At 44.4% G+C, this 27,845-nt stretch overlaps 1 protein-coding gene across 2 annotated transcripts in view; it reads left to right on the forward strand.

The window, feature by feature from the left end:
• stard9 (StAR-related lipid transfer (START) domain containing 9) overlaps positions 1-27,845 on the forward strand; it is a 39,839-nt gene that overhangs the window by 5,691 nt on the left and 6,303 nt on the right. Inside the window, exons 3-22 of one of the 2 annotated variants that reach the window (XM_010897277.4) lie at positions 1,350-1,466; positions 10,409-10,525; positions 10,720-10,752; positions 11,686-11,747; positions 12,111-12,220; positions 15,067-15,209; positions 15,318-15,385; positions 15,521-15,618; positions 15,888-16,097; positions 16,297-16,394; positions 16,521-16,598; positions 16,737-16,814; positions 16,906-17,085; positions 17,704-17,755; positions 17,927-18,052; positions 18,151-18,233; positions 18,314-18,375; positions 19,332-19,543; positions 19,747-20,242; positions 20,335-27,669. In XM_010897277.4, the coding sequence (XP_010895579.3) occupies positions 1,350-1,466; positions 10,409-10,525; positions 10,720-10,752; positions 11,686-11,747; positions 12,111-12,220; positions 15,067-15,209; positions 15,318-15,385; positions 15,521-15,618; positions 15,888-16,097; positions 16,297-16,394; positions 16,521-16,598; positions 16,737-16,814; positions 16,906-17,085; positions 17,704-17,755; positions 17,927-18,052; positions 18,151-18,233; positions 18,314-18,375; positions 19,332-19,543; positions 19,747-20,242; positions 20,335-27,669 (9,758 nt within the window). The remainder of the gene's footprint in view (positions 1-1,349; positions 1,467-10,408; positions 10,526-10,719; positions 10,753-11,685; positions 11,748-12,110; positions 12,221-15,066; positions 15,210-15,317; positions 15,386-15,520; positions 15,619-15,887; positions 16,098-16,296; positions 16,395-16,520; positions 16,599-16,736; positions 16,815-16,905; positions 17,086-17,703; positions 17,756-17,926; positions 18,053-18,150; positions 18,234-18,313; positions 18,376-19,331; positions 19,544-19,746; positions 20,243-20,334; positions 27,670-27,845) is intronic. The other variant, XM_020054152.3, reaches the window with a different exon arrangement.

Here is a 27,845-nt window from a genome sequence, read left to right on the forward strand (position 1 = left end):
ATACGTATTTATGAAATGTAGGACAGTTTTGACTAGAAGGAAAGTGGTGGGGGATAGAAAAAGTGAGGAGGAATAATAATTAAACAGACACTGAAGACGGATGGCAGAGAGGGTACAGTTGGGGGAAGGAAAACATGAACATGAAGGAAGAGGAAACTGAGATGAGAAACTAGAGTGAGAGTAATGACCACCAACTAATCCAATAGCTTCACCAGTGCCTTTCATCCTGAGATCTGAACAATGCAGGTGATAGGCAAAAAAACTAAAAACAGGGTACAGACAAAAAGTTTAACATTTAACACACAAACATAATGACACCTATGAATATTTCCTGTTGTTTTACATCACATAAGGAAAAAAGAAAAAAAGGAAATCTAAAAAATTAACACCAAATTGGTCTGCCATGATATATTTGGTAAAAACGTCTTCAAGGGCTTTGACTGATTTGGGGGTCCCCACACTAAACTGCTACTCTATTCACAACCTTTCGCTCTGTGTAAGCTTCCTGCTGTGGGGCTTTTGTTCAGTATCACAGCTCTGCTTTGGAGCTTAAGGGCCAGCTTTAAATGTAGTCAATTGGCTGTGAGGAATGGATGCCTAAAGCTTAGTAAAGCTTTCTGTTCTAAAACAATGGACGAAGCTGCCGTTTTGCGATAAAACAAGTTCCAGGATGAAGCTTTAATGCTGCCGTCAGAAAGATCAGAGATTGAAAAGGTCGTGGGATCTCAACGCCGACTTGTAATCACACAAGATTTCTCAATGTGAAGATATTCGCTAGGCCTCAGTCAGGGTGGAAAATGCAAAGACATCTATATTAGGCGTTCACGTCACAAGGTGAAAGCAAAGCACTCTGTCAACTGATGCTCAGTGAAAACAAATGTTCTCCAGAGCAACAGCTCAGCCGTTCTTCCCGGGCGTGTATGTACACGCTCTCGTACAGTTGCCTCCAGCTGACGCATGGAAACAGCGGTGCAGTCTGTCGGTCGGCCCCGTTACTGCAACGCTGACTCGGCAGCTGAAAGCCTGCTGAAGCCTGCGGCTGTCTCCGTTAGTAACACACGGGAGCACACACACAACCTCTTGTCTGGCCCCGCGACCCCTCACGGACCAATGAAATGGAAGCTTTATTGACACCTGTCCTTCCGCATCACCTGTCTCCAGCCTTCATCACGTCTTAGCTGAACCCAAACGTAACGTACATTACACGTGCGTGTTTCAGTGACCCTCGGACGACACCTGATGTTTAATAACAAGTGGTCCCTGAGCAAGGGCTCGTTTTCTTTTTAGGTTTAAAGTCCCTTTGATTATCTGTCTGTTCTTATCTTGTTATGCACCACACCTCTCCCCAGTTGGACGGACGCCCGGACGTCCCAGGAGACTCCAGGGAGAAGTTTCTGGAGTTTGGTTTTGACTACTGCTACTGGTCCGTGGCTCCAGAGGAACCGCACTACGCTTCACAGGAAGAGGTAATGTTCGGAGGCCGGAACATTCCCTGTAGTTCTAGGTTTGTTGAGCTGAATTGGTCCAGGCCTTGTCCACTGTGCCGGAACACTTAGAACTCACACAGGGCTAGGTTTTATTTTGGAAAAAACATGTTTCGATCATTTACCATTTGGTTCTTAATGAACACGACCCCAGTCTGAAGGGACCTTTGTCCTTGAAAAAAAAAAATCCATGAAAAATGTGCAAGACAAACTTAGCCCCCCCCCCCGAAGGCTAATCAGCAGATAGAATGTCAGGTCCATCTGTGCTCTACTGTTGTGTTGGGCATCAGATTTCCTTTATGGCTCTGATTAATTAATTATATCTGTTTGTGTTTTTCTGATTGCTGGGTGCCGCCTTTTTCCTATTATTGAGGGGGAGGAGCCAGAAAGACACCAACCCTTACAAATACAGTATAGCGGAAATACTATGATTCATAGAACACAAACTTGACAAATGCTGTATTGTCTTTTTACTCTGATTCCTGAATCCCAGTGGGTTTATATACAAACTAACATGTCTGTCAGAATGTTTGCCCTTGTTGTACCAAAATATGGGCAAAGCCTTAGACCACCCTGGCCATGATTGCCTTCAAGGGAGAGAACAGAAGGTTTCTCTCCCTCTCCTCTGTGGTCTCTTCTTCCCCTCAGAAGTGTGTTTGTGTGCTAGCAGAAGACAGGGCTGTGACAGCCCACGCTTTGAAGCAAAACACAGAAGTCTCTCTTTCTTCAGCTTATCCCTCTCTCTATCTCTATCTCTAATTTGTTCTCCCATCCTCCTGTCTTTCTTTTCCACTGTCCCTTGCTTCTCTCTCTCCGCCTCTTTTTCACCATCGCTCCTTTCTCTCCATCTTTAGTTGTGCCCTGTCATAGTGAGCCAGCGGGGTGGGCCTGCCGCAGCATTCCCCTGGTGACCCGTCATGGGCGTGGAGGAGGGGGCGACAGGGCACCGACGCCAGAGAGATACAATAGCGTGTGTGTTTTCTCTTAAAGCCTGTGCAGCAGGGTCAGTGGATGGATGAGTCTGACCCCCTTGATAGCGAGGCTGATCCACAAGCTTCCACTGTAGGGGTCAACGGGCACACGTCACACATTCAGATGCCCTTCTTACTGGGGTCTGTCCCAAAGAATGTCCAGTATGTTGGCAGTATAGTAAGTACAGTATTTATCTAACTGCTAGTGTGAGGTAAGTTGTTTAAAAACCACACAGCAAAACGGTCTGTTCAATTTCAGAATCGCCTTAGCAGTTTATGGAAGTAATCCAGCTTTGGCGTCTACATCGCTATCTACATCACTATTAAAAACGGAATGGTTTGTTTTATATCTGTATTTTATATCTCGCCCTAAGTTGTGTTTTAAAGTGGGAAACCTTTCAAATGCGTTGTTGAATTGTTCGTTAACTAAACGGTCGCGATTGCAGCACCCAACTGGTGGGATGCTTGTGTGTTGCTTTAAGGTTTTACATGCTAACTAATCATTTCCCACATTACTCTATCCTGCCATGATTGACTTCAACCGCAGCTTCAATTTATAGAATTGTTATAAGATTCCATAATTTTCCTTACAGCAGTTCTGATTGAATTCAAACAATTAAAGCAAACTAACGGTATTTCAGCATACTTATCCAAATCAGTTTTGAGTTTAGTTATGGAATTTAGTTTTTTGTTGTCAGATTAAGCAATTAGTTGCAATAATAATCAACAGAGTAATCGCTTCTCAAAACAGTTGTTAGTTTCAGCCTTTCATTTGATATACCTACTTCAAAATGTAACTAACATTTAAATCCATTAAAAAGTATTTCATTTTGTTTTCTACTGGTGCCAGCTGCTATTTTAAAGTCTGTCAAGGTCTTGGGTTTTTCCCAAGCATCATGTGTCAGCGCGGGAGTATAGGTTTGCATCCTCGGAGTAAAATGTTGTTCCTTTGGCTTCACTTCCTGTTGAGTCCTGAGGGACAGAGATCCTCAGGCGGTTGGAGGGAGGAGAGACTCTTACCTCCTTCTCCCCCAGTCCAAAGCAAAAACTCCACTACACCCCTAAGACAGAGTGGTACTCTCCCAATCACATCCTGCAATGCATCTTTTGGCTGTAATGAATAGGCCAAAGCATGGAATTAAGCGTGGGTCTCTATGGTCTATGCTTCGTTGACAGTGAGGTTAGGGGGTAAACTCCAGGAGGATTTGACTAGATACGCACTAGTCAGGAAGAAGAGGGGGAGAGAGATGTTGGATCCCACTGAGGAGGTAAATCTTGGAACAGAGCTGATGAAGAGACAGTGTAGTGTCTTTAATGGAGCACATCTGTTGAGTTAGCAGAGTGCGGAGCTCTGTTTTTTCCGTCACTCTTTTAGTTGTGTTGGATGTGGACTGAATACTTACTGCCTAATAGGTAGTGTGTTATCTTCATTGTTTAATTTACACAACATATTACACCAAAACACTTTGAAGGACTGGGGCATTTAAATAGATGGAAACCGGAAATAGCTGAAAACTGGAAATCATCTGGATCACTGGGGTTGGGGATGAGAGAGGGGGAGAGAGTGAGAGAGAGGGAGAGGGAGAACTTAATGAGGGAAAGCACAAAACACCAGTCCAAACAGTCAAGCTGACTTCATTTGGTAATAAGACCCAGCTTTGTATTCCAAAATTCAGATCCTGTCCAATGACGTCTTTGGAATTCAACTGTGAGAACATACTTAGTGCAGCAGCTGTGAGTTTGGCAGTTGTTCTGCCCACCCCCCCTCGGGCCCAGTCCCCTTTCTGGAACTCACTTTCTCTCTTTCCTTTTCTCTCTGTTTCTCCTTCTCTCCCTCTGTCTCCCTCTTTCAGTCCACGCTGTGCTCTTGGCTGTAGCTCTCAGTGGTTCTGGGTCTGTGTGTCAGTAGTGCTTTAGGAAAGGAGAATAGCTGCTCTGTGCTTCACAGATCTCCGTGTGTGTCTCCCGTTGTTCAGAAAGGTTTCTGTATTCCACACTGGAGAGCATTTCATCCACTTTACTAGTGACTGTTCAAATAGCGCATGGTCCCAACACATCTTTTGTGGAAGATAGTTGTTCTAATCCGTGATGGATGAAACATTTTTATCAATAGAATGTATAGTAGCGTACCAGTGTCCCGTCCCCCCACAATGAACCCGGCACACCACCCTGAAGAGGAGTGTAGCTAATGAGATGTCCAGGGTACAGTCTGGTGGACCCATTCCTGCTAACTATCCCGGTCATTAAAGTTGTTCAGCCGGAGAGGACTCTGGGTGCATTCGCTTTCTTATCCCCCTCCCTTTTTCCCCTCTGAGTGCTTTAACAAGCGTTATGGGAGGAGGGCCAGTCCAGATATGGCCTGGTTTTATTTATTTGGTTAAATTCTAGCCTTTGCTCCAGTGCCAGTTGTTGCTGTAACTGTTGATGGTCAGTATTGTTTGCTGAAACAGTAAATGCCTTGGTGTTCTCTCAGTCTTTCTCTCTCTGTCTCTCTGTCTCTCTCTGTCTCTCTGTCTCTGTCTCTCTCTCTCTCTCTCTCTCTCTGTCTCTCTCTCTCTCTCTCTCTGTCTCTCTCTGTCTCTCTCTCTGTCTCTCTCTCTCTCTGTCTCTGTCTCTCTCTCTCTCTGTCTCTGTCTCCCCTCTGTCAATCATTTCAATTCAGTTCACAGAGCTTGTCTACAGATGTCTACATTGCCAAAGCCATTGGAAAATAAGCGCGATAGAACAAATAACAGTTAACAATAAAAATAAACTTCCACACAGACACGGTAACAGCATTTAAATTTTTGTAATATTATCTGTGGATTGTGTTGTAACAATGTGCAATGGGGGGAAAAATGAAGTGATGAATAGTTGATTGTGTTTTTCAATGTTGTTTATGCAGTGTTGGTAGGTCATGGAAATGGGTCACAAATCCTGCTTCTGTAATTGGTACATTGCCGATTCGTATTGAGATAATTGGAAGGTGTGTAGCGTTTCCAGATTAGACATGTAGCCAGGACACCAGGGTTAACAGCTCTACTCTTATGATCAGGAACATATGATCCTCTTAAGGGACAACTGAGAGCCAGGACACCTGTTTAATGTCCCAATCGGAAAGACAGCACTCAACGTAAGACAATGTCTACTTCACCAAGGGGCCCTGGGATTTGATCATAGTCCTCTTCGTCCTCTTTGTCCTCTCCCCTCTGTCACCTATCCCCCTCTCTGTCTCCCATATGTAGGCACTGAGCAGTCAGGAATAATGTTTAGCAGCCTATTTGTGTAGTCTTCTGTCTCCCTCACTCCCTCCCCCTGTCTCTCTCTCCCCCGTCCCCGCACTTCCGTGCTAATTTGACCTACTAATAATGTCAGTCTATGACAAATGAGAGCATTGTTGGGCTCGAGCCGAATAATTTACTCCCTATCGCTCTCGTTCTGTCTCCTGTTAATTGATTGTGAGTTCTGCCTATTTGTTTATTGTATTTCTTTTTCTATCGGGCATTTCGTGTAGTGCCAAGCTTGGACAAAACATTAGGCTGCCCATATACATCTTCATGTGTGTGCATATGATATTCCTCCACCTTTAGACTAGTTTCTGCTCAGCGTTCACTTGCTGTGTTTGTGTAACCTAATTGGGAATAGACTGACCCATGTGGTTGCTTCCAGTTCCAGTCCAGTCTTAAAAATACTGCAGTACTTCCTGTGAGACTTCAGCCTATATTCACAAGTAGTGCCTGATCTAGGGTCAGTTCAGTATGTTCAGTGTTTTTAAATATGGCCCTGGCTGGATTGGAGTATGGCTCCTGGCCATGTTTTTTTCCGCTTTTGCTTGGCCAACCGTTTTAACCCTAGAAAAACACTCTCTAATGAATACGGTGCGGAATGTGTGTGTTAAAGGAATTTCTAGACAGTTACTTAATAGTTATTTTTGATCATATATCTGATCATATTTTTTAGCAGTATTAGTTCTGTTCTAAAAGTCCAGCATTTTGTGGGGAACTAATTAGTTGAGCAGAGAAAGTTGTTTTCTCATAACTCCAGAGTGGAGCAGGGGTCGTTTTAAGAGTTTAAAGGGTAAAGAAAATATATATATACAATTGTCACAACTCTCACTCGTCCCGCTGAATATTTGGAACATTGAATCTCAATAAAATGAGTGCTCGGTGGCAATCCGTACAGAAGAGTGAGAATATCAATACGTGGTATCTGCTGCTCGTTGATAATATAGTTTTGTGAGGTGCTTGCCAACTGCCAGACCTATGTAGTCACAGTAGTTAGGAGCCCTGGAGGGCATTGAACACTTCTAAGCTGGAAAGTGGTGAGGAGCCGACGTTTTCCCGCTGCCGCTTCTAAGAACCCTGGCTTGGCTGGCCCTCAGCTGGCATCATGACATACAGACACACACTGGAGAAATTAGGAGTTTTCCAGTGGCTGGTTTACAGTGCAGGCTACATGAAGAGTCAGTCCACCACAGCCAAATGATTAGTGGACTGAGACCGTTACTAACAACCAGCCCATCTGTCTCCCCCTTCCTCCCCCTTGGTTTTGCTTCTTCATCGACAGGCTTCACACTTTCAGGCCATCTGAAAAGTATCCATGTTTCAAAACAATCTCTTATCCAGGTTCAGATCGTCGGCTCCTTCCCTTGTTAAACAGAAGACGTCATGGTCCTGAGGGAGGGAGAAGGGGATTCTGGGTCAGCTTGGTCCATGTCTGACCTCTGTTTGGATTGCCCCGCTTCTAGAGGAGGTTCTCCCTGTCGCCCCCCATACACACACACCCACCCCTCAACTGGACCTTCAGGCAGCCACCAGGCCCCCCCCCCACTTCCCTCTCTGCCCTGTTTGGCATGATGGCTTTGACCTGCGTTTGCTTGCCAGAGTGAAATCTATATTCAGCTTTCCTCTCTTCATTGTGTAGCATGTTTGTATACAGTACGTGTGACTGTTTCTTTGGGGGAAAGCAAATCCCTTTTGTCATTGTTTTCAGAGGATGTTTCCTCTGAACTGGTTGGACGCAGAGGTTCGCACACACACACACACACACACACACATACACACAAAGACCGGGACTTCCTGTAGATGAACATCTGTGAGTTTAATATATTCCAGTGTAGTTCAGGTGATCATTCTACACAATCTTAAATTCAGTTCCTTCGTTACCCAGTTAGCTGCCCCATAGTGCACTGCGGTTCTTGCATAACAATTTTGGTTTGTCATCCAGATACCTCCTCGTAGTTGGCAGTGCCCGCATATCAACAGACCAGCCCAGAGCTCTGAGAAAGTAGGTTGAATCAGTGACAGCCTATTGTGATCTTTCAGAGATACTTTCTACACAATAGCCCTCCCCCTTGTAATGGGACAATGAGAAAAACATTATGGACTGAGATGAGACTGGAGCATTGTTATTCATATTCAATAGAATAGAATGTCTGTGGAGTTAATGCATAGAGAGGTGTGTGTGTCTGTGTGCTTTAGGTCTAACTAAATGTCCCCATGAGTATAGTAAAACTAGAAATAAAATGTGCCGGTCCCCATGAGGCTAAAGTCAATTTCCGGCTCAGGCTTTAGGGTCAAACATACAATTCATTTTAGAGTTAGAATTGGGGTTTCTTTAAAGTCCAGGCATTGTTGGTTAAGTTTAGGGTTAATGTTAGGCATTGCATCTAGGTAAAGTTTAGCGTACTACATAAAGTCCTCTGGGAGTCAACAGTAGTGAAGCTCTTTGTCTGCAGAGACTGCAGGAGACCTCAGCCTTAGATCACGTAATTCACCGAGGGCTTTAAGTTAAGTGTCCGCTTAACAAGGTTTCTATTCTTTTTGCTAGTGCGGACACGTAGGAGGTTCTGGAAAGAGAGTGGAACAGAGTGAGGGGGCAAAGGAGTTAGAGTTACAGAAGTGGAGGGAGAGAGAGGTGTTGGAGAGAGAAAAGGGGAGTGTACAGGTGTGAAGGAGGGAGAGTCCTGCTTTGTGACAGGTGCTGTAGGTGGGGAACCCCTAGTAAAGCAGTAGAGGTTCAGATACAGTGAGGATTCGCTGGTACTGGTCTGCATTACCAAACACACTGTACAGTAGGATTTCCTGGTACTGGTCTGCATTACCAAACACACTGTACATTAGGATTTCCTGGTACTGGTCTGCATTACCAAATGCACTGTGCAGTAGGATTCCCTGGTACTGGTCTGCATTACCAAACACACTGTACAGTAGGATTTCCTGGTACTGGTCTGCATTACCAAATGCACTGTACAGTAGGATTCCCTGGTACTGGTCTGCATTACCAAATGCACTGTACAGTAGGATTCCCTGGTACTGGTCTGCATTACCAAATGCACTGTACAGTAGGATTCCCTGGTACTGGTCTGCATTACCAAACACACTGTACAGTAGGATTTCCATAATGTAGACAGCATTTAAAGTGATTGGTACTAATTTCTAAAAATTTATATTCACTTTGTCATTATGGGGTGTTTTGTGTAGATTTGTGGAAAAAATTGTTGAGGTCTGAATACTTTCTGAAAGCATTGTACATATCAATGTGTAATTGTAAATGGAATCTCCCCAAAGTATTTTCAAATACTATTATTTCACTCCAACTGTTTGTTCTTTCGAGTAAAGATTATTAAAACCTTATTGAAATGTTTTCAATGGCAGTTAAATACTGTCACCAAGTAAGAACTGTTTGAAAAAACATTTAATGTACCGTAAATGTTTTTATATTGAGACCTTTGCGCTACTTTCAGTTTTTACTTGCTGAGATACGATGTGTGTTTTGTGCTTGTTTGGTTGTGTTTGTGTGGGTATCAGTGAATGGTACTTGGATAAGACCTAGCACTAACTGCCTTACGCTGCTTTCCATGTGCACTGACTGACCGACTAACCCGCTGGTCAATATTGACCCTCTTTACTGACAGAAAGAAGCATTGATTTTACTTCCAGTCCATTATCATGTAAAAGTTATTGGAGATTCTTTATGTGGTTTTGCATGTAAGAGTTTTGGGTTTCAACCGTAAACATAACTTAATATTGGGGTTTGTAGAATTTTGTCCACCAAAACTTTTTCTTGGTTTCATGCATTTTCCAGGGTGTCAAAACAGATGCTGTATCTTAATTTGATTGCACTGTTATTTCAGGAGGTTTCCTGAAAATCAGGAAAGATTTTAGTGTATTATGTTAAAAAAAAAGGCTCCCAATGTGTGTGATTCCTCCTGGAAACGGTGTCTGATCCTGTGCGACCTGTCCTTTGTGCTGGGGGGAGTAGAGTGGGAGCTTCTTCACCCCATGATCTCCCAGTGTCCTCTCAGAGGGGTTGGGCCTTCTCCCTGATCCCTGCTGTGTTTATGGTTATGAGGAAGAATGTGCTGCGTCTGGGTTCTGGCTCTGGGTCAGGTTCCCGCTGTCTGTTCCGTGTTTGCCTAGGCTTGGGCCTCACGGCTGGGTTGCTGGGGGCGGTGCATGTCTTCCTTGCCCGGGTCTTCACCGCACCTCTCCTCAATCTCAGGAGGAAAAACGGGAGGAAGGAAAGTCCGTACCGGCACGGTGTATATGCAGTCCTCCTCCAAATCTCCCCGCCCCGTCAGCTCCTTGTTATTCACCAGCATTTTATTCTCCTTCTCTGCGACTCGTTTCCACTCCCCTGACCTCCCTCCCTGCCACCTCCCCTTCCGTCCCCTGCTCCTAGCTCCTAGCCCCTGCTCCTTTTCCCACTTAGCATTAGCTGACCTCCGTGACTCCATTGCATCCTGCTCCTCACCCAAACCACTCACCAGGAAGCAAAAGGCTGGGCGCCGGTTCACTGTGGCCGACCGCACCAGATTTGGTAGAGAAACGCGGCGCGGCAAAACGTGCAAGGCGACGCCCCTGTTGCTTAAATGCAGTCCTCATACGTAGAACTGAATCCAAAGGGCCCGTCTATCCCTCAATCACCCGGGCTGTGTGCTGGATACTAGCTGTGCGTTTGTGTCTCCTGCAGGTGTTCCAGGACCTGGGGGTATCGGTGCTAGCTGGGGCGTCAGAGGGCTACAATGTCTGTTTGTTCGCCTATGGACAGACTGGCACAGGCAAGACGTACACCATGATGGGGGCGCCGGTAAGTCTGTGGTGGACTGTCAGGTGGTATCCGGTGCAGATCGAATGCATTAGGATTGAGATGTCCATTCGCATTAGGACCAGGCTCTGCTCTGACAGAAGGGTTGAGGAGACACAGTATCTGACTTCTCTTATTTCTCCTTCTCTTCTGTCCTCATCTGTCCTCTTCTGTCCTCATCTGTCCTCTTATCCCAGGACTCCATGGGCCTGACCCCTAGGATTTGTCAGGTAAGGGATTGGTCTGATAATTCAGTGTTAAAACAGGCTCTCCCAACGCTTTCCTCGTAGACCAGCAGATGTTTTACATCATGTCGTAGCCCTAAACGGGCCCTTGACTGAGGTGTTCCAATTTTGGGCTACAGCAAATATAAATATATATCACAGAGTCATGGTATGAAGTATTTGGATTTAGGACCTAAAATGTCCTTTTAAATCAGAGAATGCTAGAGTGGTTAGAACATGGTTGTGGGAGCATCATGCTGTGGGGATACTTCTTAGTGACTGGGACTTATAGACTGGTCAGGATGCGGAAGATTGAATGGAGCAAAATACAGAGGCCATTAAAGAACCTCAGACTGGAGCAAAGACTTATCTTTCAGCATGACAGTGACCCAAAACTCTCCAGCCAAGTCAAAACAGGACTGACTTTGGGACAAGTCTATGATTGTCTTTGAGTGGCCCAGCCAAAGCCTCAACTCAAACCCCAATGAACATCTGTGGGGAGACCTAATGATGGCTGTTTACCGATGCTCCCCAACCAGTCTGACAGGACTTGTGAGGATCTACAAGGAAGAAAAGGAGAAACTATCTAAATGCGTTTGTGCAAAGGTGGTAGAGGCATAGTCAAGAAGACTCAACGCTGTGATCACTGCTAAAGTGCTTTTAAAAAGTACTGATTAATGGGTCTAAATAATTAGGTACATGCAATATTAGTACATTTTATAAATGTGAACCTATTTTGTAAATCTGCGTTATTGTGAATAGATTGCTGCCAAAAAAAATGTAATCAGTAAAATCTGTAAAAGGTTCTGAATCCTTTCTGAAGCCACTTTGTCTAAGGGCTTGTGTTCTCTGAGGAGAGTGTTAGGATGTACAGCTCTAGAATGTCCCATGAGGTAGTGCTATAGTGATGGACTTGTGCTCCTTGTCTGGTCTCATCAGGGCCTGTTCACATCTGATGACAGCTTCCCTGAAGGACACAACTCCACCAGGGTGGAAATAAGGTAAGGAACGATGTGCTTTTCACTTGATGTATTTATTCATAAGATGTATTCGTATGTACATATATTAAATATATTATTTAAATAGGTTCCCGTAAGTGTCCTTTTAGCTGTCCTTATAAGTAAATCTTTATTTGTTTTCTAGGTAGTGCCTTTTTTGGAACCCTTAGTTACACCTGGAACCCAAAATAATTATACCTGGAAAAAAATGTTTTGTTGCTTGGATCAAATAAAAAGGGTTCCTCTACAGAGAGCCAAATAAACCTTTTTTATTATTATTATTTAGAGTGTTATAGTGGGGGCTCATAGTTATGTAGAGGTTATATCAGTTCCTTATAATAATGTATTTTCTATTGTTAACCACAGCTTTCTGGAGATTTATAATGAGCGTGTTCGGGATCTACTGCGAGGCGGAGAGCAGAAGAAGATCCCTCTACGTGTTAGGGAGCACCCTGACAAGGGACCCTATGTACAAGGTGAGGGGGAAGAACAGTGTCCGTCAACTTGTACTACAGTAAGAGGCTGTACTATATGAAAGTACTGTACTAGTGTCAGAGGCTGCGGATGTGGTGGCTGGCTCTCTCAGATGGGAGACAATACCCCACTAGGGCTGCAGGATTTGGATAAAATATTGAATCGTGATTTCTTTGACAAATATGACAATTACAGTTATGATATTGAGATTTTTAAACATGGGTTTAAACAGCGTAGATAATCTCAATTAAAAATAGAGATCATAGCCTACACAATGTGCTGTTAAACTGAATAAAAATGTATTTAAAGTTCAATGTTTTCTATTTTACACTTATACCAATTTGAGAGTGCAGCCTGTGTCAAACAATTTATATGCTCATTTAATGCAATGGTGTTAGCTGCGTTTGCTATGTTTGTGCCGTTGCTGGTTAGGCAAAACTTGAGATATATTTGAGATATACACTCACCTAAAGGATTATTAGGAACACCTGTTCTCATTAATGCAATTATCTAAGCAACCAATCACATGGCAGTTGCTTCAATGCATTTGTGGTCCTGGTCAAGACAATCTCCTGAACTCCAAACTGAATGTCAGAATGGGAAAGAAAGGTGATTTAAACAATTTTGAGCATGGCGTGGTTGTTGGTGCCAGACGGGCCGGTCTGAGTATTTCACAATCTGCTCAGTTACTGGGATTTTCACGCACAACCATTTCTAGGGTTTACAAAGAATGGTGTGAAAAGGGAAAAACATCCAGTATGCGGCAGTCCTGTGGGCGAAAATGCCTTGTTGATGCTAGAGGTCAGAGGAGAATGGGCCGACTGATTCAAGCTGATAGAAGAGAAACTTTAACTGAAATAACCACTCGTTACAACCGAGGTATGCAGCAAAGCATTTGTGAAGCCACAACACGCACAACCTTGAGGCGGATGGGCTACAACAGCAGAAAACAGCAGAAGACCCCACCAGGAAAAAGAGGCTACAATTTGCACGAGCTCACCAAAATTGGACAGTTGAAGACTGGAAGAATGTTGCCTGGTCTGATGAGTCTCGATTTCTGTTGAGACATTCAGATGGTAGAGTCAGAATTTTGCGTAAACAGAATGAGAACATGGATCCATCATGCCTTGTTACCACTGTGCAGGCTGGTGGTGGTGGTGTAATGGTGTGGGGGATGTTTTCTTGGGACACTTTAGGCCCCTTAGTGCCAATTGGGCATCGTTTAAATGCCACGGCCTACCTGAGCATTGTTTCTGACCATGTCCATCCCTTTATGACCACCATGTACCCATCCTCTGATGGCTACTTCCAGCAGGATAATGCACCATGTCGCAAAGCTCAAATCATTTCAAATTGGTTTCTTGAACATGACAATGAGTTCACTGTACTGAAATGGCACCCACAGTCACCAGATCTCAACCCAATAGAGCATCTTTGGGATGTGGTGGAACGGGAGCTTCGTGCCCTGGATGTGCAGCCCACAAATGTCCATCAACTGCAAGATGCTATCCTATCAATATGGGCCAACATTTCTACAGAATGCTTTCAGCACTTTGTTGAATCAATGCCACGTAGAATTAAGGCAGTTCTGAAGGTGAAAGGGGGTCAAACACAGTATTAGTATGGTGTTCCTAATAATCCTTTAGGTGAGTGTATTTTCTCTCATATTAAGTTTGATTGTAGGCACCGACATTGAAGCCGAAACCGTTGTGTATGTGGGATAATATCTTGGTGCCAGTCGCTAGCCTAAAGCAGACGACTTCGCTAGCAGTTAGTGTTAACTCAAACAAACATTGATAACCCATAAAGTATTTAAACAAAAAATGTGTCCAGGTATTAAAGTAGTCTACAAAAATACCTACTACAGCCGCAAGAAAAACTATTATGGATGTACGATGCGTGCCTGTTGCCTCGCATGAATTGCATCGCATGCACCTTTTTTTTTGGAGTTGAAAATCGCATAAGTTGGCAATTTGAAAATTGCACATGTAATTGAATTAATCGTGCAGCCCTATACCCAAAACCCATATGTAAAGACAGTGTCTAAACTCCAGACTTCAGGGGATATGTTGTAGGACAGGCCTCAGTCCCTCACAATGGATATGTTGTGCAGCTGTGGTGAACCATATTTATATGATGGTTTGTTGGTTTGCTTTAGAGGCTGGGTGAAGTGGGCTGTTATGGTCCTGGTGGTATAACAGTCTGTGTTCAACCATTTGATTACTAACAGAGTTTCACAACCGTCTTTGAACCCAGGCTCTCTCTCTCTCCTTTTGTTTTTATTTCTGTCTCTCTCATTGTCCCCCTCTATCCATTCCTTCAAGCCCTATATCCACTTATTGTTTGTCTCAGGAGAAATCCCAGAGGATCACAGGAAGTGATGTCACTTCCTTGTAGCAGCAAGAAGCACATTGCTCTACTCAGAACACTGACCCCATTGTATTGTTTTCTTCTGCAGAGTCCTCCTCTCTATCCCCTCACTATTTTCTCTGTCAATCCCCTCACTGTATTGTAATCATTTGGAATTTTCCTGGTCACCATCTTCCAAGGTCCAACACAAGAAGCGATAGCGTGTCATCATTTGTAAATTCAAATATTAAAATGTATTTCTGTAGCTGGGAGGCAAAATGTGATTCAGCTGTGTTTTTGGAGTTTTCCTCTAATAAACTGGAATCCAGAGGTAACTGACTAGAAGCACACTGTAGTGACTAAGCTGTTCATCACTTCCTGATCAGATATCACGGCCAACTAAGGGATGTTCCGTTTCTGTGTTTGAATTACTTTGCATGTGTTTAAGTGGTATAACAAATGCTTTTGGTTTCCCTGTTTGTCTGTCCGTCCTCCCCAGACCTCTCCCAACATGTGGTTTCTGACTACAAGCAGGCTGTGGAACTATTGGAAGAGGGCATCGCCAACCGTATCACCGCGGCAACGCACGTTCACGACGCCAGCAGCAGATCCCATGCCATCTTCACCATCCAGTACACCCAGGTGAAATCCAGAACCTTTCAATAACTCGCTCAGTTCAAAACCCTACTGATCCACAAATCACATCAGTTCTTACTGCAGTCAAACAATCTATGAACTGTTCCCATACAGGCAATTCTGGAGAACAACCTCCCCTCTGAGATCGTCAGCAAGATCAATCTGGTGGACCTGGCTGGCAGGTGAGTTATAAAAAAGGTTCTGACTACTTATTCTGAATCACTTTATATTTCCAGGCTCTTTTAGTATCCATGAACAAGCTGCCCCCTAGTGGAACCCCTCCATAATATTCCACATGTTATTGTCTTCTTCCTCAGTGAAAGAGCCGACCCCCACTACTGCAGAGACAGACTTACTGAGGGATCGAACATCAACAAGTCCCTGGTGACCCTGGGTATCGTCATCTCTGCTCTGGGTAAATAAAGGGATTTTTATTATGACGCGCCAACGTTTATTCTCAATTGATTTTAAGCGTGCCTTGCTTCGTCCCTCCAATGTCAGTAGCTCATATTACAACCTATAACCAGTTAATACAAGGACAACTTTAAATCCTCGCTGTTTTGTCATGTTCACTAGATACAGCCGTGTGCTTCAGGCGAGCCAACCAAACAACCCTACAATACAATGCCTAACTCTTTCTCTTACCTTGTCTGTCTACCCCTTTCTCTATCTACCCCTCCACAGCCCAGAACTCCCAGATGTCCAATAGTTGTCAGAGCATCAACAGTGTGGCCAGTGAGGGGGATGGGGGCAGCATTGTGGGGAGCCACAGCAGCAGTCTGTCTGGAGGAGGTGGAGGGAGAAGACACTGCTTCATCCCCTACAGGGACTCTGTCCTGACCTGGCTCCTCAAAGACAGCCTGGGAGGAAACTCCAAGACCATCATGATCGCCAGTGAGTTCCATGTATTGGCGCTGAACTGCATTACCCTTTTGTGTTAACTAGATTGGAGGGATGAGCTACAGATTTAGTGCTTGTTCTAATAGTAATTGTCTTTTTGCGTTTGTGATTTAGGTTTTTTAGCATTATAAGTTAGGCAACATGGTACTGATCTGACGCGTGTAGTAAATCTGCCCCCTGCCTGCCCTTTCAGCCGTGTCACCCTCATGCAGCAGCTACAACGAGACCCTCAGTACCCTGCGCTACGCCGCACACGCCAGGAACATCGTCAACAAGCCACGCGTGAACGAGGTGAGCGTTGGGATACATTCAGCTTCGGCCGTTACAACCTCGACGCGCCCGAGGATCTCACCCAAAGGTTGCGTGGGTAAATGTTAGCCTGCCGCGCAATTCAGCGTCCGTGTGTTCGCTCCACAGGACGCCAGCGTGAGGTTGATCAGAGAGCTCCGCCAAGAGATAGACCGACTGAAGAGCATGCTACTCAGCTACGAGATGGTACCGGGTTCCCTTGGTTATCGTTTCTCTTGGGATTAGGACCAACTGCACTGGGAGTGTTGCTGAGAATAGACAGATGGGAAACAAAACATTGGTGTGTAACATTAACCAACATGTTTGTGGATAATTCCCTCACAGCAGCGGAATCCAAGCCCTTCTCTGAGTGACGAGAGGGACGGGAGTCTTTCTGACATGGTGTTACAGAACGAACTGAAGGTGGACTATCACTTTTAGAAACCCAGCAACAATCTTGTTTTATCATCTATGATCCTGACGGCTTTGCTGACATCTGTCTTCCCTCCTCCAGGTGGATCAGCTGACGAAGGACTGGTCGGAGAGCTGGCGGGACAAGAAGGAGCTTTTGGAGCAGTACAGTGTGGATATTAACAGAGACCGGGCTGGGTTCCTTATCCACTCGCTGTTACCGCATCTCATCAGCCTGGACCGGGATATACTCAGCACCGGTGTCACCTTTTATCATCTTAGGGTATATATAATACACACTTATTCTAATATATACCCAGGGACCACTGCTGCGAATTGATATTGTACGTAGCCCACACTTCCTCTGTATTTTCTGTTCTTCCTTCTCTGACTAAAACGTGTCGTTGTGTCGACTGCACTTCATTACTGTTCTTTCCTTTCTTCTCTCTGTCTCTTCTGTTGGCTGTTAAGACCAGGTGCGTTTCACTCTTCCTCTAATTCTTCTTGCATTGTTCTTGGTGTTTTCACTTCTCTAAAAGCAGAATGTGATTGGATGGTAGCCATTTTGTTGTTAGGTGCTGTGATTCAGACTATTGCACCGCTTCCTGTTTTCAAAGTGCTGAAACTTTGTGGATTTCTATTCCATTCCTGTAGTGTGGGTGGAGTTTCATACACCTTTCAAACCACAACAGCAATACTTTTGGCTAACATATACACTTTTACAATATATCTTAAATGTATTTTTCTGACTGCTAAATGAAGGCAGCTAAGTGAATGCAGAGTCATTTAATATACATTTTACTTAGGTTATTATACTATAAGGTTTAATTAGTTGGGATTTTTTTGTCTGTGATAAATAGTATGCCACCCTTAACGATTGGCTGCCCTCTGTCTGTTGTAGGAGGGGATCACCAGGATTGGACCTCAGGACAAACTGGCGGAGCCACAAATAGGTAGTCTGTCATATTTCATTTACTTTAGTATGTTCCCTTTTTACTATTGCACATGCAGTAGCATTTCTCATTGAGGTCCACATAAAATGACCAAAACACAGTACAGAACAAGAAATGTTATCAGATTTGTTTGCAAACAATGCATTATGGATTGGTTCCTATCTCTTCTAGTCCTCCAGGGTGGCGCCAATTGTGAAATAGAGAACCATTCTGGGGTGGTGACCCTGAGGCCACTGCCTGGGAGCAGCTGCATGGTGAACGACAGGGAGGTTGTGGGGCCCTGCAGACTGGCACAAGGTAGCTCCTCATGTGACTCACTATGTACAATATAGAGGAACAAGCTACGCGTCCAACCCCAACAACCATGTCATATTGTTGCTCTTTACTCTCTTCAGGGTCTGTGGTCACTCTCGGAGGTGTCCACAAGTTTCGTTTCAACCACCCAGCAGAGGCTGCGGCCCTCAGAGAACGGAGGCGGGTGTGTAGTCCTCCATTCGAAATATGGATCGATTGATTGGTTAATTCATGCATTCATTGATTCATACTTTTTCATGACAGGCAAGTGAAGGCACACTGAGTTGCAATTCCGGTGACCTTTGTGCCATCACCTCTGAATCCAGGTAAACACACACACATACACACACAAGTACGTAGGAAGGCCTACAAATATTTGAAGTATTTTATACTATTTCATATTGAACACTGCAATACTGAGACGAGCACATGAGATAAAGCTCAGTGTAAACTCAACACCCATATGACAAACACAGGTCAGGAGCACCTCTCCGTAATGCTCAGCACACATGATACAATTGTGCTCAGCTCCTAAAAGTACATATCTTTCCATGTATAAGTAACATGGCATTTAATAGACAGTAGTGGTGGAAAATCGAAAATAATTTGGATGGAAGAGACTTGGGCCAGATTCAACCCCATGCTGCAGTAGTACGTGTGCAATGGAGCTAATGGCTTGGACTGCTGGATCACCCTAGGCCGTCGACATACACCCTAGGCCGTCGACATACACCCTAGGCCGTCGACATACACCCTAGGCCGTCGACATACACCCTAGGCCGTCGACATACACCCTAGGCCGTCGACATACACCCTAGGCCATCTACCTACACATTTGATATGTTGTCCATGTAGTACAACATCACACTGCTACAAGGGATAAATGGTTAGTAATGTTTCATGCATGATTTTTGTGCACAGAAGAGAGAAGAAAAAGAGCTTACATCTGTGTCTCAGAGGAGTCATAGCTTGTTGTTGAAAGGCATGCCAAGCCTGGGCTGTTGCTTGGAAACTAGAGAGAAGCTGGATTAAACTAATCAACAGTAGTTCCCATTTATATTCTGCCTAGGCAGGGAGCCTGAGATCTCACAGTTTTAGGGTTTTCTGTCCTTTACTCAAGTCTTTACTGAGTTTGTCTTTGATTACTGATTACCTTTGTCAGGAAATAAACAGGCTTGAGAAAGATTTTAACCATCTCTTTTGTACTGAATTGTACTCTTCTTGTATTTGGTATTACTGCCTGCTGGCCCAACCTCTTATTAGTCTTCATGTCTCTATGAAGGGTTGAGGTAGAAGTGGTTCCGGGACGGACGGAGGACTGCGAGGGTAAGGAGCCTCCTCTCGGGCAGCAGTGTGAGGAGGACCAGGTGAGGTACGTGGAGGAGCAGAGGGGGTATGTGGAGTGTCTCCGCCAGGAGATCCACATTGAGCAGAGGCAAGCAGAAAGAGATCTGGAGAGAGAACAGGCCCACCTGAGAAAGCAACACATCGACAGTGAGTAGAACGTCTTTAACAAGTCTCACAGTATTCTGTACGTAGCTTATGCTTTATATAACATTTGGTGTCTCTCGGTAGAAACATTGAACACAAAAATGTATTGTCAAGTGAATGTTTTGGATATTTTCACAGAACATTGTTTTTGACATTATTGTTGGAGTTTTTGACATTAAGCATGTGTTTTTCCTGTCTGTTTACAGTCCAGCAGTGGATCTTGCAGGAGAATCAGCGTCTAGCAGCTATAACGTTAGAGCTAAGAGAAACTCAGGAGTTTGGTGTACAGACTGATCCTACAACAGCTCCCATCCTAGACAGCCTACTAACCCATTGTTCAAAAGGTTCTAAGGAAGGTTTTGGTAAATCAGTCCCCTTTCCCAGTAAAGAGGTTCTCGACAGAAAGAAGGTGGTTCAAGAGGAGCTCTTACGTCATCACGCCTTGCGGCGCGCCGAGAGCCAAGTTCGACGCAAAAGACTGCAATACCAGTTGCAGAGGATTGCTCACAAGCGCCACCTACTGGAGGCTAAGAGGGAACTGCAGATGCTGGAGAAGGCCCTGCCATCTGATCTAGACGGCCCAGCGTCTCCTGAACAAGGGTGGTCCTCAAAGTCCAGAGGACGTCAGCCTGACCTGCGCAGACATTCTTTCTCATCAGACCTTCTTTCCCGCTTGTACCCCAAACACACCCCAATCTTCAGGTCAGCATAAGGCATCTTTCACAAAAATATAATTTTGAAATGACAGAGACATGTTTTGTAGTGGTTACCTCTTGTTTTGTTTTCCCCAACAGCCACTTCCTGAAGAAAACCAGACCATCTGATCTGACATTTGGATCCATCGGCTCAAGACGGTGGGTGTCTGATGAATGTCTTCCACACGAGAGGAAGAGGAGTCGCTCCAACACGTTCTCCTCAGAAACAGGACACAGTCGCCAGGAGCTGGGATTCAGGAGTAGCGTCTGCTCCTCAGAGAACCACAAGTCGCTTGTGAAAAACGAAGCTTTAGCTTCGTCGCCATGTCGTGAAAGACCAGAGAAGAAACCCCTTCTTCCAAAACGTGGACTTGAACTAACATTCAAGAACAGTCAGAACTCATCACAATCACATCAAGGGACGAGTAGTAATGTAGTTGTAAAAGAACCAGGAGTTACCATAAGGAAATGTAACAGTCAGACTCAGAAGGCTCCGTGTAAAGGTTTGAAGAACCTTCCCCGTGGAAGTAGCAAGGGCCTGGAGAATATCAGGAATGTCTTTTTACGGTCCGTAGGTCCTGGGATAAAGACAGCGTTGGCCAGGATTTTTAGGAAGCCACCGTCAGGACTGAGTTGCGGAGCCAGGCTGACCAAGCCACTTGCTAAAACAGCGAGTCGCTTTCTCTGGAAACAAAACCGAGGTTTAGTAGACACCAACATGAACAGGAAGAAAGGCATGATGAAAACAACTGTCTCTTGCGAGGACCTTGATCAAAAGACTACTTCACACAGTTGTAAGGCGAGACAAAGAAAGTGGCACAGTGCAGAGACACTAATGAGTAAGACCAGTATGCTAAAGTGGGTGGAGAAACAGCACACGCTGGGACTGGCAGGATGGGAGGAGTATGATGGCGAGGAAGAGGAGAGTGGGGGAGACCACTCAGACTGTGACAGTTCATTCTCTGTGGACTCCTTGTCCTCTGCCTATGCCACAGCCCTAGCAGAGCAGCTGGTTCAGGAAGAGGCTATCCACAGCGAAGCAGACAGCGAAGACAGTCAGATGTCAAAGGACTCATTGGCTGTGGATAGCAGAGGGATACATGATGTGTCAAGGCCAGCACAGAGACTGACTCAGGCTGTAGTCAGTCAATCTGCAGTGAGGGATTTTCCGAAGTCCTTAATTGGAAAAACGATGAACCTGGTTTCAGAGATTACGCTAACGGGAGAAGGAGTAACAGATGTCAGTTCTGAAACAAGTGTCAGTGGAGCAGCGAGTGAATCACTCTATCAGATGCAGGCAGTGACAGAATCCAGGTGTAGAGACACTGCATCAAGTCCAGAGTCCGGGCACGTCCACATCACGTTGACCAGTCGTGGCTCTCTGAATAGCTGTAGTGCGAGGGAGCCTGAGGATCAGCTGGTGCTTACTGATGCCTGGTCCTCCATTGATGCAGCAGGTAGTCCTAGTATACCCAGGGAGACCATGTTGAGGAGAAGGTTGGTGTTTAGTCACGGTGTGTTGGATGGCCGCAGTAATCCCAGCCCTATCAGTGTGGATGTGTCTGACTGTCAGAGTGGATTCGGTGTGACTCGATCCCATAGCTCTGAATCGAGTGACTGTACGGAGGGAGAATGTGTCGGAGTGGAGAAACAACAATTCAAGGTTTTCACTGGAGACACCAACTCTTTGAATTTACCTGATTTTCAGCTTAATCAAACTTTAGCACCACATGTAATGGCGCAATTGAGTCAGGAGCAGATGTGTTGCGAAGGCCATTTTGAAAGGTTGGTCAGTTCACAAGGCCTGCCAGTCTCTATCGATAGTACAGGCTTCCATGACAATGAAAGTAGAGATTTTACCTCAGAGTGTTCACTGTGTAGTTCCACAAAGGCTCCAACCTTTGGCGGTAGCATTCAAGACATCCCATCAACATTGGAGGATGAAAGGTTCAATGCGCCTCAGATGGAGCTGCTCACATTATCTCCCGAAGTGCTGTTTTTGGGAGAAGCCGACATAAAAAACTGCACTGATGCTGGTTTGTCTCCCCACAGTCCTCATTTTAAATCCAGTATGGAAACATTACCAAAAACTAAAGGTGAGATGGGGAATAAGACATATAATGTCAAAAGTGCCTCAAATAGTCTTTCTGAAGATAATGAACATTGCAACATAGATGGAGAAGTCATAGGAATCAGAGATTATGAGTTTTCTGAAATTAGCAATACCAAAGACAAATCACTTGAAATGCTGCAAAAGCTTGAAAACAAAGCCACAGATCAGAATTGTGAGTCAAAAGAACAGGCGTTTTTCAGTGTGTCTTGTAAAAATTCCAGAAAGAGGAACAAAGGCTTACAGGACAGTTTCATAGGCATCTTGAAAATTCCAAAGAGGAGCAACGGAGGGGACTTCTTAACATCATCCACTTCACAACTAAACAGTCAAGAGGTTATTTGGTCAGATGGCAAAAATAACACCAGTAAATTAGAAGACAAACAAACTTCCCCTTCAGTTCATGCATTAAAACTAAATCTGGACTGCAAGGAAGGTAATTTTAAACAAGATGCCTCTACACTAGTAGAAATGTCTGTGGCTCTTGATGTATCCCAAGAAAATACCTCCCTGTGTAGCCATAAAATCGTTGACACAGGTGGCCATAAAGTACCACTTTTTGAAGAGGAGGCAGTCATTGAAAAGAGAATACAAGTAGAACGAGATGTTGAAAGACAAATCAAAAGACAGGATGAAAAGCTGATCTCTGGTAGCGTAGAGAATGGTAGATGGGGACACCACCATGCGGACAGTAACTGTATTTCAATTGACCAGAGAATTTCAGAGGTCGTGAAAGAGCATACAAGGATGTCAGCTAAATATTGGGATGGTGATAACAGTAACAGTGAACTGGACAGTGAAAGTAGTCCTAACATGAATGTCTTGCCAACATGTCATTCTAACAAATGGGATTCACCAAAGGATCTACATCCAATTGAGAATCATGAAGCAGCAGGCATACTGAGGATCATTACACCTGACTCAACATCACAAAAGCCTCTTATCTGTTCAGAGAGACTAAGCATGGATGGCACAATAGACATGACCGAAGTGAGCCATGGAAGGGGTTTTGCACACTGCGAATCCCTTACAGTTATGTCTGCAAATCAAGCAAGTTCCATTACCAAAGATTGTGTGAATGTTCAAGACAGTAGTAAAACAAATGTCCTCTCAGAATTCCAGTTAAGTCAGAGCATTCAATGGAAAGATGTATCAAAGTATATTGACATAAGGGAAGACAACAGTCAGGATATTTCTGGCTTCTCTATCATAACACTAAATGATCAGGCAAGTGATAATTCTGGTGCAGCATCTTTGACCAACAATAGGCATGAGATCAAATTAAATCTTTCATTAGACAGCCGCCAAGGACAAACTCAAGACATCAATAATCCTAAACCGCTAAAAATGAGATGGTCTTCTGGGTCTAATTCTACTTCAGAAACTCCAAAAGAGCGTTCAATTAGCCAAGAGAACATTTTTGAAAGGGATGTCCCGTTTGTAAATATGGAGAACGCAATTACCTTTATTGGTAATAACAATAAACAAACTGTCACCCAGGCATGTTCACTTCAGCAAACAGTGATACCTAGAGGAACAATGTCAGAAACGCTACCAAGTATTGACTTTGCCCTTGCAAAGGACACCATCGTGGATTCAGAACATGAGATTCACAAGGACCAATGCAAGTTGACCTCTACATGTTCAAGTGGACAACTTGACCTATATTTTTATCATTGTCATGAAGCTGTAGAATTACTATCTGACGAAGGTGGTCTTCAGCTTACAGCAGAAAACACTGAAATACATAATGACAGTCGAAGACTTGCAAATAATTCCCAGTCTGTTGATTCTGTAAAAATGGTAACTGTCAGTCAAACAGAGAAAAAAGACAGAGGTCTTGCTCGTGCCAGAAAAGAACTCCAAAGAGACACTGCTTACGCCACAAATGTCAGTCAGGATCTGCCAAAGTCAAATTGCTCATCTGAAACTCAGGTAGACACAATTCATAAGATTTGTGTAATCGTTGATCCTGATCATAAGAAAAAACATCAGAGGTTAAAACATGACAAATGCCATGTTGAGAATTGGCTAAAGGCTCAATGCAATGTGGTCAACTTTGCTTCCAACAAAACCAAAGATTGCCAAATGGCTGAAAATGAAAATGTGTCAGTGACTAAAACACAACTGTCTCCTGCAACCAGGTTTGACGGATCAAGTGAAATTAATACTACTGACCCTTCCCAAAAAACACAGGAATGTAGTGATGTCAATAGGAAGATATTAGGTGACATTTGCAGAGATATCATCTCCAAAGAAAAACATACCAAGACATCTAAATGCCCGCTACTCTATCAGTTCACTGGTAGTAGTGTTATTAATTGCAACAAGGGAAAATCTAAGAGGTTCAGAAGGTCTAAAGCTCATGCACCTCCTAGCTCATCCTCAAACTCCACCATTAAGTCTTCATCAGACGAAGAAGAGAATATCTCTCCCAGGCAGCATCGAAGCAAGTCATTGTCAACAAGAATGATACCTGGAACCCAAACTAAAGGGAAACTAGAGGAGATTAATCACTGCAACAGTGACGCAATCCACCCATCCGAAAGTCAATCACCAGAGTCAATCCATAATCACAATATGGAGGCTTGTGCTACCTGGAACCTGGGTAAATATGGCAAGTCTAACATTAGTGTTAGTTTGGGTCAGAAAGCTCACTACCTTAAGGGCCAATCAGCACAAGCGCTTACAATGTCTTCTGGTCTCAAAGAAACTCAGATGTCACACTACACACCAAAGCCTCAGGATTCGGCATTGCATTTTGCCTCAAGTGACATCAATCCCTTTGTTCACCAGTGGAAAGAACAGCAAAGCCAAAGGTGTTACAAGAACCAGTTGTTTGGAAGTGCTGCTGACATAACTTGCAAATCACCACTGCCAGATGCCACAGACAAACGCATTGCTAGATGCTGCAGTGTTGACAATGGTTTAAACTTGCAAAACTGTCCTTTCAACTCCCACCTGAGCACTTACGCCAACAACAAGGGATTGTCAAGCACCCTGAGCAGTATGGAGGAATATTTCAAAGATCAAACATCCCCCAAAGTCCATCAGGAAGGGCATGCTAACCAAGCCTCTGGTGGTGACAATCAAAATCAACACCGGATCCAGAATGTGAGTGTTAACTCTTCCTGCAGTGATGTTCCTGGAGGTCCTGGTAACAGTTCTGGCCAGGTAGATGAAATCATGTTGGTATATTGCTCAGAGCAGGAGTCTCAGTGTAATAGGTTTCAGATGCCTGAAACTCACAACACGCAGGACCACAGCACCCAGACAAGTATTACTCAAGTAACTATGACTCAGACAACAATCGACCATGGTGATCTACAGAGAAACAACTGTCTCAGAAGGAGCAGCACTCCGGTACCAATGGCGCAGAATAACACCAAGACTGGCAAAGAGACGACCACATGGGCCAGCCTTCAGAACATGTCTGAACATCTGTCTAAGCTGATACATAACACCTCTGATCTTCTGGGGAATATTCAAGGCATGAGGTCTGGAGAACAAAGCCCGATAAGAAATGTCACATCTCACCTGCATTCCCTCAAAGATTGCACCAAGAAACCTTGCTCAACCCAAGCTGCAGTAGATATTGGGATACAGACCGAAATCATAGCTGTTCAGGACAAAATGTCTAGTCACCAAACTCAGTACACAGAAAGGCCCATTGCTCATGAAGTTAATGTGATAGTAAAAGTAATTGGCTCAGAAGTTCTTAATGTGTCACAAGATCCATTGAAGAACAGGCAAGATAATACAATTCAGAGCATGCCTGACCTGCAAATTAATGGCTGTGCTTATAATCAGACTTCTGTCTTAGAACCAGAGAATTGTCCTCCCAAAATCCCTTCAATGGCGACTGTTGTCCAGCATAATAATTGTTTAAGTCCTTCCATTCATCATAGAAGTAATGAGTGCTGCATACCTAAAAGACTTTCTTCCTCAAAAAGCTTGGCAGTCACTGCCACCTGTAATGATTTGCCAGAAGTACTCAGACCAGATAGCCATAATGGATTGAGAAGGAGTGACCATGGAATAGGTTATAGAAAACAAGTGAGCTTCACAGACCGTGCATGCTCACCAATCCTCACTGTGGGTCCCAGGAGTAATTCAAACAAGAGCAACAGAAGTCTATTACAAAGTCTCAAAGAACAACAACATTTTGAGATGCAAAATAGAAGTAAGGAATACATTATGCAAGGAAATGAGTGCCAGTCAACACCTTGTTTAAGCTTCAGCGGACAGGAAACATGCATGTCTTTTACAAAGAATGACCATATGCCTGGACATAACTCTTTCAACCAGTCTGGAATGTCTTGTGATCTTTCCATAATAAAATCAGCAAGATTAATATCACTCAAGAATATGAGTGCCCTCAGTCTTTCAAGCCCAAAAGGGTCTGATGGATCCCCAGAAAGTCCTAGCTTGTCCATTGATAAATACATCCAAGATGAAAGAAGTGTTATCTGTCAGAAAGATGAAAGAAGTGTTATCTGTCAGAAAGAAAGGGAAAGTCCAAGATGGTCCGTTCCTTCTGTTTTGAGCAGTAATGCAGTCACTACGCAGAATCATAATGCTGTGTCCCAGCAGGAGGAGAAATCCATCTCTACCTTTGGACATCGACTAAGCTATCGGAGGCATTCATCCGAGTGTCCATTGGAGTCTTATAATGGTGCTTATCAGCCATCCCCCATCAGTGACTACGCCATTCAGTTTCAGGAGGATGACATGCTTTCACTGGCCCCGAGCGAGTGCAACACAGACATCCTACTGAACATCAACCCTGTCACCCAAACGTTTAACTTCCAACCCCTTTCACAGCAGCAAGATAACCCAGAGCTACCTGAGGACCTACCTGTGCACAACAAGTTTACGAACTGGTCAGGGATTAGCCAGCATCCGTCTGACAGAGGACAGGCCAACTGTTCAGTGAACCCTGCTGCACATATAACCACCGTTCATGAAGCACAGAGGAACCAGGCGGACTGGGCTGCGTTGCACAGCCAGGAGTCAAGATGCAGTCGAAGTCCAGGGTACCCATTTGAAAAAGACGTGAGGCCACGGTTAAGCCTCAGTCCAGAGAGCTCCTTTCCGAAGGACAGGAAGAGGAGGGAAATAGAGAGGCTCCGTAAGGAGCGAGAGCAGGTCATGGCTACTGTCCACCTGAACATGAACCCTCATCCGCTGACCGTGGAACTGGCAGAAGCAAAGCTGCACTATGGTCACGGCGAGACGGACACGCTGTTGAAGATACTAGCATCTGGAGGAACCAAGGAGAAGGAACCGTCTGCGGTCCCTACCAAACAGCAACTCTATGACCGGTAAGCCTGGAAATGGCTTCATGATAAAATGGAGTATAGTAATATAATGAATGGCAAAACATAGCATTTTAAAGCAATTGTTTTATGTCTTGTTAAAAGGTATTACTGTAAATAACTGCTATTAGAGAGTAAGGTGTAGTATACTGTAGACAGGCCATAACCTAAGCCAATTTATT

This window comes from Esox lucius, chromosome 15 (genome assembly GCF_011004845.1).
Source record: "Esox lucius isolate fEsoLuc1 chromosome 15, fEsoLuc1.pri, whole genome shotgun sequence".
NCBI classification, from domain to species: Eukaryota; Metazoa; Chordata; class Actinopteri; order Esociformes; family Esocidae; genus Esox; species Esox lucius.